We start from the raw sequence: 14451 nt of genomic DNA on the forward strand, positions 1-14451 counted from the left end.
TACTGCAGATACACCTGCAAGTGCTCTTCAGTTCTGCAAATCAGACTTCAAAATGTCAAATCAGGCAGCTAGGAACCAAAGACTGCACAATTAGTGCATTGCTGTGAAGCCTGGTTTAAGCACTGTGCTTTGCATCCCACAGGAGCCCGTCCGGAGGCTGCAGCCCTTTCCCGGGGCAGCAGTTGCCCACCCTAGCCACCGCGCTGGGCTTGCTTTCCCCACGGTTCCTTGCAAGGGATACAAAATACCTATATCTGATTTTTATAGTAAATTAAGTGTAAATTGTTTAGGCACTTACCTTGGTTCCTTAACCTTGGTTCAGCACCTGAGCCAGGCTTATCCTCTTGCACTGGCAGCCTTTATTCTGGTATTTCATAGTTTGGGAGTGGTTTACTTTGCCGCCTAACTACTTTTTTAATATATGTGTATTTCTCTTCCATTTAGAGATAACCTAAAAAATCCCTCAGCGATTTAATCCTGCGCTGACATCAATGCAGGCCATCAGCAATGCGGCAGCTTACCCTGTATGAGGAGTGTAGTAGTTTGCCTGCGGTCCAGCTCTTGCAGGGCACGAGGTACAGTCTCAGTGTATTTCACATACTTGCTGCCAGTAGAGAGACGACAGTTTTCCAGGTGGTCTTCATTCCTGTTCCTAAACCCTCACGTTTCTGATCTGCCTTCCTCAGTCTCTGTCATACCCATTTCTACATCCCTGTCCTTAGTGAATTCCCTCTTCCCGCTGCTGCATCTCACACTCAGCCTTGGGGTTGCATGTCCTGCTCCCACACTCTGCTCCAGCTCTCCCCTCTGATCCCTTTTGCCAGGCAAGTTCTCCTTCAGCTCTTAGCCAGGTAACGTGCTGGTCTTGATTGCCCCATTCCTCCAGGGCTGCACGTCCTTCTCGGGGCAATTTTCTCCCATTACCAGTCTTCTCCCAACAGGCTGGCTTCCAGACTCTTGCTTGTGAGCTTTGCTTTATCCCTGCCTCCAGGCAGACCCAGTTTCCCCTTCCAAGTCCTAGTTCCCTTCCACTGCCCCGGAGAACCTGTCTTTTCTCCAGACTCTTTGTGCCTGCCAATTCATTTGTCCTGGATCCAGTTCTCATCCCCACCACCTGTTATTCGAGGAGCTTCCTACTCCGCATTTCCCAAGAGGACTGGAAGGACAGGTTCCCTGCTCACCCTTCCTACCTTCAGACTTGGCATGGTCCAAAGCAGCCGGGAACTGGAACTGCGGGTCCAGCTCTGACTCCCACAGCCTGTGATGTGCTGGGTGCGCAGGGAGCTGCTGCAGGACCATGCTGCGAGGGGTGCTCGGCCCCCACCAAGCGCAAAGAGGGTTCGCAGTGGGGTTTGTCAGGGTGGGCGTTGAGAGAGCACCTCTGACAAGGTGACCATCCTTGTTTTCAGATTCAAAGATCCCTGACAGAAGGAACGAAAGAAGAAATGTGTATAATTTAACCTGAGGTATGAACTTAAGATGCCTAAATTTCAGCATAGTGGTTAGTCTGGCACTATTAAAAGTGACTGAAGGTAGGATTTTATGATGGGAACTGCTAACCAGCTTTAATAGGAGTTATATGACCAGTCCTGCCTATTAATCAGTGCTTCCATGTTCAGTATAAATTGCAGTTCGTTGCTGGTAATCCTTCTGGCATATCAGATATCAGCGTAACTCTGAAAGCATGATGTGGAGAAACCCAAACATCCTTCTCTCAGGAGGTAATTATTCATCATTGTGAAAATGCTTCAGGATATTTTTAGTGGAGGATGAAACTCCTGTTTCTTGACAGAAACACCAAACAAAATTGTAAAATAATGAAGCAAGTTTCACAATGAGAAACACTTCAGACACCTGTATCAGCTGGTACGTTGTAGTCATGTCAACATTTAATTAGTCGTGCACATCTCTACATCCGCATGTACAGCAAAATGCACACCTGCGTTTTGGTGTACTGCAAAATGTGTCAGCGTCTGCCTCTCCAAAAAGCCTTTAAATAAACAAATCTGCAAATCCCGCTGGATCAGGGATAATTTCTCGGGGAGCCAGCGGTGCCTGCATCAAGGGGGACACCCTTGCCCCGTGCAGGAAGGTTACCAGGGCAAACGTCCCTGAAACCAGTCCTGGGTTCCTCAGCAGGAGTGCTGCTAGCATTGCAAAAGCCTGTTTTTTTCTGGAACAATTTTTTTAAAACTAGTTTTAAAACATTTTTGCAACAGAATCAGACTTTTCAGGGGGATGTACCCGTGTTTCACGTCTGGCAGTGCCCCAGGGGTGCGGTTATCTCAGGGTTACCACTTCTTGAGCCCTGGTACTACATAATTTATATACTGAAAGAGACAATTCAATTAGTTAATAATAAAATGAGCAAGGATAGCGTGCACATAGTAAAAATATAATTTACTGGGTAACAAGCTGAGATGGAAAAAATATAAGAGTACACTTCACATGATTAACGAAGGAGGAATGTATATTTATAGCTCTCATTGTCCTCTTTGTAAGGATACCGGATCCAGCAGCCAGGCTAAAGCCGGCTGGTAACGATGCAGCATTCAAATGATTTGGATTTGAATGGCAAATGCTGTGTAAAACTGATTACCCCCAAGAGGACGAAAATACAGTTCATGGGCCTTTGCGGAGTAGGTTCGAGCTTTTTTTCCACATTTATTTATCCTCTGGCTTGCTGAGGCACAGGCTTGCCGCAAAATGCGGCAGCCCAACTGGGCAGCAGCGGGGCCCGCAGGGAGCAACTTCCCTGGTCACTGCGGCGGGAGCTGGAACGGCCCCGGCCCAGCGCGGCGAGAGCGGCGGCAGCGGCGCTCCGGGTCCGGGTCCGTGCCGTGCCGTGCCGTGCCGCAGGGCTGCGCACGGGCTCTGCAGCGGCGCCCGCGGGACCCCGCCGGGTGGCTTCGCTGAGGCGGGAACCCGGCAGCGCGGGCTGACAGGCTCCCCTCCGCGCGCGCCCCTCCGGCCCGGGCGGCGCAGGCTCGCGCGCGCGCGCAGGCGCGGGAGCGGGCGGGAGGGCGGGCGCGCGCAAACCTGGCGCGCGGGGGGTGTGTGGGGGCGGGAAAGCGCGCGTGCGCCTGTGCCTCCGCGCGACCGGCCGGGGGAGGGAGGGAGGGGCGCGCGGGCGCATGCGCGCGGAGGAGGGGGGCGGGCCCGGGGGGTGTGGGGGGGGGGGGGCGGGAGCGGGAGGGAGCGAGGGGAGGAGCGCGCGGCAAGCGCCCCTCCGGCTCCGTGTGAGGGAGCAGCGGAGCCCGGCGCTGGGACCGGCCCGCGATGGAGTGAGCCCCGGCCGCTCCCGCCCGCCCTACCGGCCGCGCTGCGAGCCCTGCCGCCCGGCTGAGGGCCGCCGCCTCGGGGTGCCGCAGGGGCGCAGCCCGGCGGCGGACGAGCGGGGAGCGCGCCCCGGCCGGCAGGCAGGCAGGAGGAGCCCCCCCGGGGGAGGGGCTGGCGCTGGGTGCCCGGCTGCCGGGCGCGGGGAGCGGAGCGATGGCGGCGGGGAGAGCCGGGCGGCTCCTCGGCTCCCTCTGGATCGCCCTTCTCCTCGGGCAGCCGGACCCGGCCGCTGCCGCCGCTCGGAGCGGCTCCCAGAACCTCCCCACAGGTAGGGAGCCGGACGAGAGCCTGACAGCGGCGGCGGGGGGCGAGGGGGCGGCGAAGGCGGCGGCGCGGGGCAGGGGGCGCCCGGCGGGCCCGGGGCTGTGAGGGGGGCGGCGGGCGGCGCTGAGGGGGCGCGCGCCGGGGGCCGCGGGCGGGGGGGGCCGCGAGGTCGGTCCCTGCGCTCCCCTCGCGCGCCAGCGGCACGGCCGCGGAGAGTGGCGCGCGCCGGCAGAGGCCACTGCACACCTGCGCGGGCGGTCGTCGGCGCCTGGCGGGGGGGGGCAGCCGCGCACCTGGGTCCCCTCCCCGCCGCTCGGCGCTGCCGCCGGTCCGTCAGCTGCGCCTCGCGCCCGCCCGCCGCCGGAGCGCACGTGAAGCGAGCTGGGGCGCGAGCGGCCCCGCCGTGCCTGGGGGAGCCGGCAGGCTGGCTGGGGCCGTGGGGGCTGCGCACCGCGGAGGGGTGGCGGGCAGCCTGCGGCGGGAGAGGAACGTGCCTCACAGCCGTGCCGCGGTAGCCCAGAAACGAGCGATCTGGCAGCGTTTCAGTCGCTGTATTTCTCACACCTTTTACCATTGTTACCGTTAATGATCCCTGATTGAATCCCGATTCTTTATAGGCCATGAAAAACGTAACCTCATCCAGGTGAAGCCTCGCGTGCCTGTGAGAAGCCTTTCTAAAAAGGCCCTTGCAAAAGACCGTTAATACTGTAGAAGGCTCCCTAGTTTTGCAGTAATGTTATCTGCTCGTTTTGCAAAATGCTGGCTTTAAAAAGTAACTTTTTTCCCTTTCCTTGTCAGCAACAAAGTAGTAGAAAGCTTGAAAGGAAATCTGGACGTGAATGTTGAATGCTGGTTGTTGTTGCTTTTTTTTCAAATACTCCTCTGTACGTTGAGTCCTGATACATTAAAAGAAAGCTCTGTGCAAGTGGAATTTGGGAAAAAACCCGAACTGCTGGTTAAATAAAGTGGTTTTTAGCATCTTGGAAAAGAGGGAATGATTAAACTCTGATATTAAATGGTGTAATTGCCCTGTTTCGAATCATGTTAGGCAATAACGTCCGCAGTAGCTCTCATCTTAGATACTACTTGTGTAGCCATGTATGCCGACTCCTGTTGACAGGGAATATATTCATTCATGTATTCTCTTGCACAGATTTGGAAGCTTTGCAGATTCCAGGTCTGAAGCAGATAAAAATTTCTTTTTGCTTTTGAAAAATACTGTACTTGGATTCAAAGATCTACAGAGTATGTGTAATAGATAAGTCACTTTTTTGATGTCTAAAATCTTACCACGTGACAATTCTTTTTCGGTATTTACTGATCTGCTCACTGCAGTTATGGTTGTGTTGGTTGCTCTTTGCTACTTTAAAAACTTTTATGGTTTGAGGAAATCAAGTTGATAGGTGAAATCTATCTGTTGAAACCAAATGTGTGAATTAAGTCAGCAAAGGGGGAGTGATGTGCTCAAACATGCAAAATAAAACCTTAATTGAAACTGTTTATCAGAGCTGGAATTTAGAAGTATCGTTATGGAAATCTTGGAAGTTCAGGTGAACTCCTACTCTCTCCTCTTTCTCTTTTTGTGGAAAGTGCGTTTATGCCATAGCAAGGGGTACTGTCCCATTTCATCCCTGGTAAGGATCAGGAGCCTGGCTTTCCCTAACCCTGAGGGTGTTGTTTGCAGGTTATTTAGAGGGAGCCAGTGACTGAGGAGGGAGAGGCTTTCTTGGTTCTTTGTCTCGATGAAGATAAGATACTTTATGCATAGTGGGAGTTCATCTTAATTCACGCTCTTTTCCACCTGATTATTACTATTTTTTCTTAAATAGGGGATGTTCCACATACTTTCATATTTAGCAAGTGGGAGAGGGACATCCAAAAGTCCCTCACTGCTCGCAGGAGGGGAGTCTGGTGCAGATGCTCCACCTCATGCATGAAAGTGCTCCCCTTTGTGTTTTAGATGCAAGGATGGCAGTACCATCTTCTGTCCCGTGTTTTGTGTGCAGCTTGACCTCTAGAATGCTCGTCAGAGGCTTGTTACATTGGTGTAAGGGGCCAAAGAGGCCGAGGAGCACCTAGTTTGTAGGTCCAGATGGGGCTTTAGCTGTGAGAACTGCAACTCTGCTTGTCAAGTCTGAAGTGCTACTTGCTGTGTCCAGAACAGCGGGTTTTTAATGGAGGGGGAAAAAAAAACCCCAACAAACTTACTTTTTGGTGTTGATAAATATGATATAAATGAGCAGAAGTGAAGAGATTTGGAAGCCTGTATTCTTTGTAGTCGTGTATGTTTGAGTGACATTTGATCCCATCTATAAATAGCCAGTCATTACACTGTGAAGAAGAAAAGAGTGTAGCTGAATTATTTTAGGAAAAAACTGTGTAACTTCATTTATTTGTGTATCTATGAACCTTAGTATATTTTCTAGTCTATTTGTTTTGCAAGTAAGGTAAAATGAGCTACTAACTTTAGAATTAGGACAATATTTTACTGAGCTAAGGGAATAAAACCAAATAAATCAGTAGTAAGGAACAGGCATCTACCTCTTGTAACTGTTTGAAACTGACTTGAGATTAATGTGAAAACTTTGATCTATACTGGATTGCGTTATTAAGAATAAAATTGAAGTTGGTGTCCCTTTTAATTTTTAATAGAAAAGCTGTGATAACCTATATACACCATTAAGATTCTGAATTAGATTATTCAGAAGCAGGAAATTTGTTCTGTCTCTCCCTGGTATTCTTGAAGTCCTTGGAAGTATCTTTTGTTAAAGGGTAAACTGGCAGTTTTGGAAGTTGACAGTCAAATGAAATGAGAAATTGGTGGGCATGGAAGCTGCACAAGCCTCCCAGAACTGAACAGGTCTTTTTAGTGACATGTTGATTATGGATAATTGGTGCAGTATGTGCTGCTGTATGGGATGCTCCTTCTGGGGTGTGAGAGTAGTGTGCAGATAGCTAAAGAAGATGGGAGCATAAATCACCTGGGTTCCTTAGAAACATAAGGTCTTAATTTGTTTCTGTTTTGTGTGCACTTCTTGATTATTTCTAAATATATCACAAGTTAAAAATAGAGTAGAAGTATTCAGGTCTCGGTTACATCCCAAGGCACTTAAGCATAGGTCTGCGGTTGATATTCCTGTGTCGTATAAATACGGTATATGTCAGCCTTGTGTATTCTGGGTGTTGCAGATGATCTGATAGAAGCAATTTGATTGCTCAGAGCCCCTGTGATGTGCAGAGACTAGTACCACTGCTTATACGCACGTATAAATAGCAACGGTGGAAAGGTCTGTTGATGCTGGAGTGTAGCTCTTGTGAGGGTGAACTATTGTTCTAATAAACTGTGTATCAAGGTGCCTTTCCCCGGGGCTGGGGTGATGCATTGTTGCTTGTCCTCACCAATAACTGCCTAAGTTGCATACGGCTTTTATGGCATGTATTTATTTATTTTATTAGGCATCTAAGAAATGGGTTTGACTTGCTTATGAAGAGTAATAAACTAGTGTTTCAATTTAAAAATTGTAAGATGTGTGTACACACCTGTGCCTAATATTTACCACAATGAAAAACAGCAAACAAAAATTGTCATTTTTGGGGAAAAAAAACCCAACTTGGTCAAGTTACCTCCTGCTAACTTATCAGTGCAATTTAAGTAAATACATAAGGTATATTTTTCTTTATATAAATAAGAATACTTGATTATTCCTGATGATAAAATGTTTTTGTGATTTTTTTTTTTAAGGCACTAACCTTCAACCAGAGATTTTCAGAGAAATCTGAAAACTATGTAGGCACCTAACTGAAGTTTTCTGCATTGCCAAGTAGAGGAGGTTGATAAGAAGTGAGCATGGAAATGGAGTGGGAGTTTAAGAAAACTACACAAAGAGCAATATGCTATGTTTCTTAACCTTTACTTTCAGAATGTAACTTGTGCAGCACCAGCTTGAGTATGATAAAGGGTTTGAAAGCAAATCTTTGTACTATCACTAGTTTGGCATGGAAATAATTTAGTGTATAAAACATGCTGATTATGTTTGTAGCTAACTTTTCTAAACATGAAATGTTTTTATATATGCAAGTTCTGTGAAGTTTCACTTTGCATTGTCTGTGAGGTGGTATAACTGAAATTCTTGGTAATAACTGATTAATACCAGCTTCCCATAAGGAATCTGTCCTAGTGTCAAGAGATGTCAGTCAGTGGAAGGGAGGCTTCATGCCGCTTCTGTTTAACCAGTTTGCATTTTAGGGATTTCAGGGGCTGCACTATTAGAATTAAGCTGGCTACAGGGCCAAGATTGCAGCTTCTCATGCGATAAACCTATTTTGTAACCAGTGTTGAAGTTGAATTACTTTCCTATGAATGTTAAGAACTGGTTGTTCAACCCCTGAAAAACCCAAAGTCACAGTATGTGTTTGGAAATGGCAGCTGAGGCAGCGCTCTGCTTGCCTGGCCTGTGCGCTGGGCTTGGGGTGGAGAGGTGCTGCCCCAGGTATTGAGGGGTGCTGCTTCAGGCTGTTCGCTGCAACAGATCTCTGTCCCTTGAATAGTTAAATGTAATTGCTTTGAGGCTATTGATCTTGTTAAAAAAAAAAAAAAAAAAAGCAAACCAGCTCTTAATAGAGAAAATGTCTCAGCACTGTGGAAACAACAGTCATATTTTACTGATTGGATGCTATTGATCTAGTTCTCCAGTTAAATTGCCAAAATGAAAGTGGTAATCCCAATTAATTCCATCTAAATACATAAGCACAATTTGTATGTGTATAGCTGCAGAGCTCTTTAGGAAAACTGAAACCCTAACTTTATATGGTCTTTTGGGTGCTTTAATTTTAAATGTTTGTTGTTTTTTTTGGTGTGGTTTTTTTTTTTTTACTATTTAGTATTCATGCTGAAAAGATTATCTTGATTTTACAAAAGAAGCAGACTATCAATTTATGATAAACCCTTTTTGTGGAAAGTGATTTAATGTTTAATTTCAATGAAAAACATTTAATGTCCCTTTAAAATCTGATCACTGCAAAGCAAAAGGAGATTTTTGGGGTTTTTTTTTTTTTTACATTGTGACTAGACAGTATCACTCTACTCATTGCTTCTGGATGTTTTGGGATACTTGAAAGTGATTGGACATGTGGTTGTGATTTATTTTTTTTTTTTTTTCTTACTAGCATCCCTAAAGGTGCTGCTCAGAAAGGGCTGTCAAACTCGAGAACTTGCTGGGCTCTGAATATGTAAACTTACATATTTTTTTAGGTGTTTGCTGATTCTCATTGCCAGTCTTTGAACTTTCCTGGTTCAGCTTTGGTTTGTAGTTGTGACATGACCAGGACAGAGTATGGCATTTTTAGCAAGGAATGTACTGGTAAATCTATGATGTGACAGTGTTTTATTCTTCCCGTTCCTTTTGCATTCTAGTTTTCATAGTTATTCAGTAAGAAATCTTGTCTTGATAAGTTGATGTAGGAACAGTGAATTACATGTTGGAGACAGCTTTTTTTCCTTCAAAATGCATCATTCTGCATACATTAGCAGTGAATTTTCTTTGCTGTGAAGTGGTTTGTGGAGCTGACTTGGTACTGGTTTCCATTGAAGAGTCAGGTGCTCAGCTTGTGCTGAATTTCTTCATTTGCAATTTTAATCTATTGATCTTGGTGCGTTGCATAGGTGTTGGCTCATACGAATTACTTTTTATAATATAATTTTTGGTGGTTCAGTTATTTTGTGTGTCATCAAAGTGTAGTAGTTTGATATTTTTTGGTATCCTCTAGTTGTATAGTTTTGTCCAGACATTTCCTAAAAGATGTGGAAAACCTGTTCTGTGACAAAATTGCTCACTACTTCATTCCTTTGTTCAAAGAATTTGAAGATACTACTGTCCTTTGTAGTGAAGTTAGGCAAGATTTTAATTGTTAGCCATACAGGAATGAATTTTACTGTGTTTCTATTAAATTTTCTTTTTAATATTACCTTAAAAAAACTATACTTGCTGGATTTTGTTTTATTTTCATTTGTCTACTATACAAGCTTAGAAAATGTGTTAGTTTTTGAAAGTAGCTGAGCCACTTAGCAGTCCGTCGATGTTTCAGCCCTTCGGATCACCCGGTGTGTTTTTACTTGGTGATGATGGGAGAGCTATCCGAAGGTGTGACTGCCACCAAATGCCTGAATGTCTTTGTTGTCTTGTTTACTATGGTTAGTAGTTCATGTGTCTTTGTACTTACGCTCCCTTAAAAATTCACTTCATGTTGTCTAGTTTTCTGATCATAATGTGCTTTATATCCTTCTGGGTTTCAGGGGGGTTATATTTCTGCTTGATTGGTATAGCTCTGCTGAACTTTGCCACCTACTGATCTTTTCTAATCTTTCTCTTTGGCTTGGATATAGGGCCAACTTCTGAGTTTTTTTGATTCTAGCTTTCTGCCCTTACATATATGTGGGCTCTTAATATTTTACCTTTGTTTTTATTTGATGTCTCTTTTTTTTTTTTTTTTTTTGTTTTGAAGCTGTCACATTTTGTGGCACTGGGTCAAAGCATATGTCAGTAGCAGCACAGTTGTCTTCCATTATTATTACTATACTTTGATAAATTTATCTTGTTTGATGTGCTTTTTACTTCTTTGACACGTGTCTAATGTTGATGTTGACCTAGAGGAAAACAACGCAGTGCTGCTGCTTTCGAGGTTTGTACCAACACAGGCTTAACCGGTGTTCCTTGCATATTAAAATTTTGAAGTTAGACTTCACATAGTTTTGAAGGGACTTTGTGCTTTTCTATAGCTTCCATCTATTTAATGTTCTGTATGTAGTTTCTGGCCAGGTATTATTGAGTGCTTTTCTATAAAAGTTTTGCTTTATTTAATGTTTTCTTTGCAATGATGTTTTGAGCTGTAGAAAATCTTAACTCGTCTTCATATTTATGTGACTATGAATACATATAATATTTTTATGTCTGTAGCATAGCAATTCCCACTGCGTTGTTTTGGCAGTAAAAACTGTATCTCTGATCATTTTGGCCCCATTGATTTCTCTTTTATCTTACTGTTGGCAGAGACCCCTTTGTATTCTGACATCACTAACCGGCCTGAGCACTCAGAGGCAACTTCCATCTTTTTTTCAGCTCAGTTTTCAGTCTGATGGTCCAAGCAGCTTGCTGCCACTTGGGTTGAGGTGGAGTCAAGTCCTTCTGTATAAGCTTCATTTTTCTCAGGTTTCCTCTGTAGTTAATAAACCTGAACATCTCTTTTTAACACTGCTCTGCAGTTCATGCATTGAAACCCTATAATGTAAATGTAGTGAGAAAGGGAGAACCACAAACAGAGGCTTTGGATATTCTTTCAAGAAGTAGAACAGGCTGCCAAAAGTCATTTAAGTCATTAGACCTGTCATGACTTTTAAAATCTCTTGAGAGTGTATTGAGAAGCGGAGTATAGCTTGCTTTCTAAATTTTAAGGGGTTACTGTCACAGTGGTTAAAAAATGAATAATTGTAACAGCCATTGGTTTCAAGCAGTGTTTTATATAGCAGAGAGGAAAGCTGGGTATTAACAAGATGATGAAATATTTCCAAAAGTAATTTATAAAGCCAGATGCTCCTGTTTGAAAGCAGATGGGGAAAGAAGTATAAAAGAACTAGAAATAGAGGAAAACTTCATCCAGAAACATTTTCTGATGTGTTGGGACACCTAAACAGTTTGTAGTGTACTCCTGTGCAGCGGGAATTGGAATTTTCAGTGTTGTACTGTGAGCGCTCACGTTGCAGGAAATCCAGGTATTTTGTTAATCAGTTTGTGAATCTTTTATTAGAAATGTGTTTGGGCAGATATGAAACACAGCATGTATGAAGTCATTGCCAAATGTTAATCCTGTTTTCATGTGTTCAGTTTCAGCATTTCAGGCTGGCAGTGCCATTAAAAGGGGGAGGAGGACCTGCATACTGCGCCCTTCGATTTGCTTTCACGAGCATTTGTGAAGGATGTAGGGAATTGGATCAGCTCCCTGATGTGCTGTGCCATGTGCCTGCATGGGTGCTTGTGTGAGCAGGAGGGAGAGGGTGACATGAGCCTGTTGGAATGGTGTCGTGGGAAGGCGAGGCTGCTTTTTCTGGTGGGGGGTAGAGATTGGCTTAGTATGTGAACGTGAAAAGCACTGTGAACAAAATATACTGCATGTCTTATGTCGCTGTATTAGTCTAATGTTATGACATATTATCGCATATTGATTTCAGATCTAGAGATTAAAACTTCGTTGAAGTGTGCATTATTGTTTTTAAATTACTTTGATAAAATGTTTCATAAAAATTCATCTTTAGATTGATAATGAATTCTCAATTTCGCTTTAATTACGGCTTTGGTTTGTTACTTTTTTCCCTGCACTGAAATCCCATTTGTTTGACTAGTTCTAAAGTGGGAATAAAGTTACAAGTTTCATCTTAAAATACATAGCCTTGTAGAAAAGAAATGTAAAACTATATATAAATAGGTTACACTTTCAGAAAAGGATAGTGGCCTAGTAATTTTTTGAGTGCAGTAGCTGTTTGCTTGCTTGAAGTCCAGAGGAAATCATTTGATGACGATTACCTTGCGTAGCATCATTTCAGGTGTCACTTTGAATCTGTCACGTACTAACAGCTGTGTTGTAGCTTTGTGAGGCCAGGACTTTCAAAATCATCCTTGTACCAGTAGTGAAATCCTGTAAGGATAATGCTGAGTTGAAACCTGGTTGGGAGTGTTAAGAAAAGCTTATAGATGTCCTATGATGGGACAGTATGATAGTGAAGGTGCATGGGAAACAAACCAAACCAATTTATGGAGACTTCCAGCCAATTGAATGGTTAAGGATGACATTATCCAGGTTTTCACAGGAAAAGATTTGTAGAAATTAAGTGTCAGGGATGTGCACATACTGGGAGGCTGGTGTGAAGGTGAGGTGTATTTGGGCTGTATAGCTGGGGGCAGGTGAGGGGATGGAAAACTGCCCCCTTCCTTCACTGTTGCCTATCTGTATATTTTTGGTGGTTCTGCAGAGCAGTTCAGGGGAGGGTTCTTGAAATGATTTAATCCTTGTTGCTTAAGGAGATGATGGTAATGCAGAGGTAGAAGTCTTTATGCTGATAGACCTGCCTCTACCAATCGACCGAACAGTGCAACCTGTTGTGACTTGTTTAGATGCTGATGAAGGGATAATCTCAAGGATTACACCTGAAATTACAGGAGTATGTTCTTATTTCTTTGCAAGGGCCAATTTAAACGCATTTTATGGGACACACTATTTTTATTAGCAGTAAGTACTATTAGAGAACATACAGCAAATTTTGGGTGGGACAGTGCTCTTCTGTAATTTTCCCAAGTTGCTTCCTTTTATAGAATCTGACATGGCTTGTTATCTGTTTGAAGTGTAAAATAGCTTGTTTATCCTAATCTTCTCATGTAGTTGTTTATAGCTATTTCAGGTCTTCGGAGCCTTAATTTTAAGTTCTGTAGTTTTTCTTTTGTTGCTATGGATTCTTTTTACTTACATCCTTATTTGAAGTTTTTAATATTTAGTATTTACAGTAATAAATAATAGTATTTACAGTCGTTTTTTAAAAAATATCTGAATACTAAGAGATCAGAAACAGCTTGGATATCTGCAGTGATTTAGTAACCATTTTGATGTTGTGGTTTTATGTAACTTTTTTGAGATGTGGATGAAAGAAAAACGCAAATCATAGCTACAGGAAGCGTAGTGTCATATTTGAACTACTGAGTTTTTTTCAGTTGTGCTATTGAGTGTAAATCAGTGTTCTTCACCTTTCAATTTGTGGTCTTTGAGTACACGCAAGTAATAATCTTTGTAAGTGATGTAAATATTGTAGGTCTAGCCTAAAATAATGAGGCAGAATCTGCAAGGTAACACCACAGCATATGAGCAGAGGTTTTAATATTTCAAATTTGAGGGTTCTGGAGGGTAGAGAAGTCTGTTTCTGAACGTGGAGGGAGAAGCCAGACACCAAATGCATCCAAAACAGGATATGATATATTCTGACTTCTAGGTAGTGCTAGTTAAAGGCTGTTTCTGGTTCAGATTGATTGGAAAATCTTGTGCTCATGGTAATAGCATGATCAGCCCCAAAATCTGAAGTGTTATTTTTCTTAAGTAGTTTTTTTCCAGTTTTCTTTCTTTACTGATTGTTGCCAGCTTTTCATTTTACCGAGGAAATCAATCTAAAGGAAAAAGCCAGCATTCATGGTAGCTGAAGATATCTTGTCTATACCACATCTGGTCTATGTGTGCGTTTTGATCTGTCCTGTTGTTTGTTCTCTCTGGAACTTACCTGGGAGGTACCACTGGTCACGGCTCTGTAGCAGAGGTTGAGCCTATGCTTTGGAGTTTCATCTTTGCCTTCCCATTCCTCATGCACAGGCTTTATTACTTTAGCATAGCATTTTCATGCATGTCCTTTGCTTATTAAAATTAAAAGGACCTGTAAGAAACAGATTTTTGCCTTTGTTTTTATCTTTTCTCAAGTTTAGCCTATACAGTTGTCATTCTTTTTTCTGCAGGAGGCTTTGGAAGATTATCAACTGATTGTTTCTGTTATTACAGATTCATCAGTGGAGCATATTGATTGCTTAAATCTAGTTTAGCTCCTGTTACATGGGTAAGTTTATTATTCTTAACTTGCATGCTGAAGGACACTTGCTTATTTTGAGTGCTTGCACTGAGTGGAGGAGAGGGTGTGATGGGGTGATGGTGTACATTTAAAAAACAACCAAAAAAAAAAAAAAGGGCCTTTGTAGATTCTGCCTTACAGCTACTGGTGGTATCAAGTGTCTTGCTGAATTATTACCAAATGCAAATCTAGATTCACTG

At 43.7% G+C, this 14451-nt stretch overlaps 1 protein-coding gene across 1 annotated transcript in view; it reads left to right on the plus strand.

Annotated features, from left to right (window-relative positions):
- Positions 1–3188: 3188 nt before the first annotated feature.
- NEO1 (neogenin 1) overlaps positions 3189–14451 on the plus strand; it is a 211954-nt gene continuing 200691 nt past the window's right edge. Inside the window, 1 exon segment of the mRNA XM_037394077.1 lies at positions 3189–3607. Within this exon segment, the coding sequence (XP_037249974.1) occupies positions 3493–3607 (115 nt within the window). The 5' untranslated portion in view covers positions 3189–3492.

The sequence above is a fragment of the Falco rusticolus genome, chromosome 7 (genome assembly GCF_015220075.1).
Source record: "Falco rusticolus isolate bFalRus1 chromosome 7, bFalRus1.pri, whole genome shotgun sequence".
Lineage (NCBI taxonomy): Eukaryota > Metazoa > Chordata > Aves > Falconiformes > Falconidae > Falco > Falco rusticolus.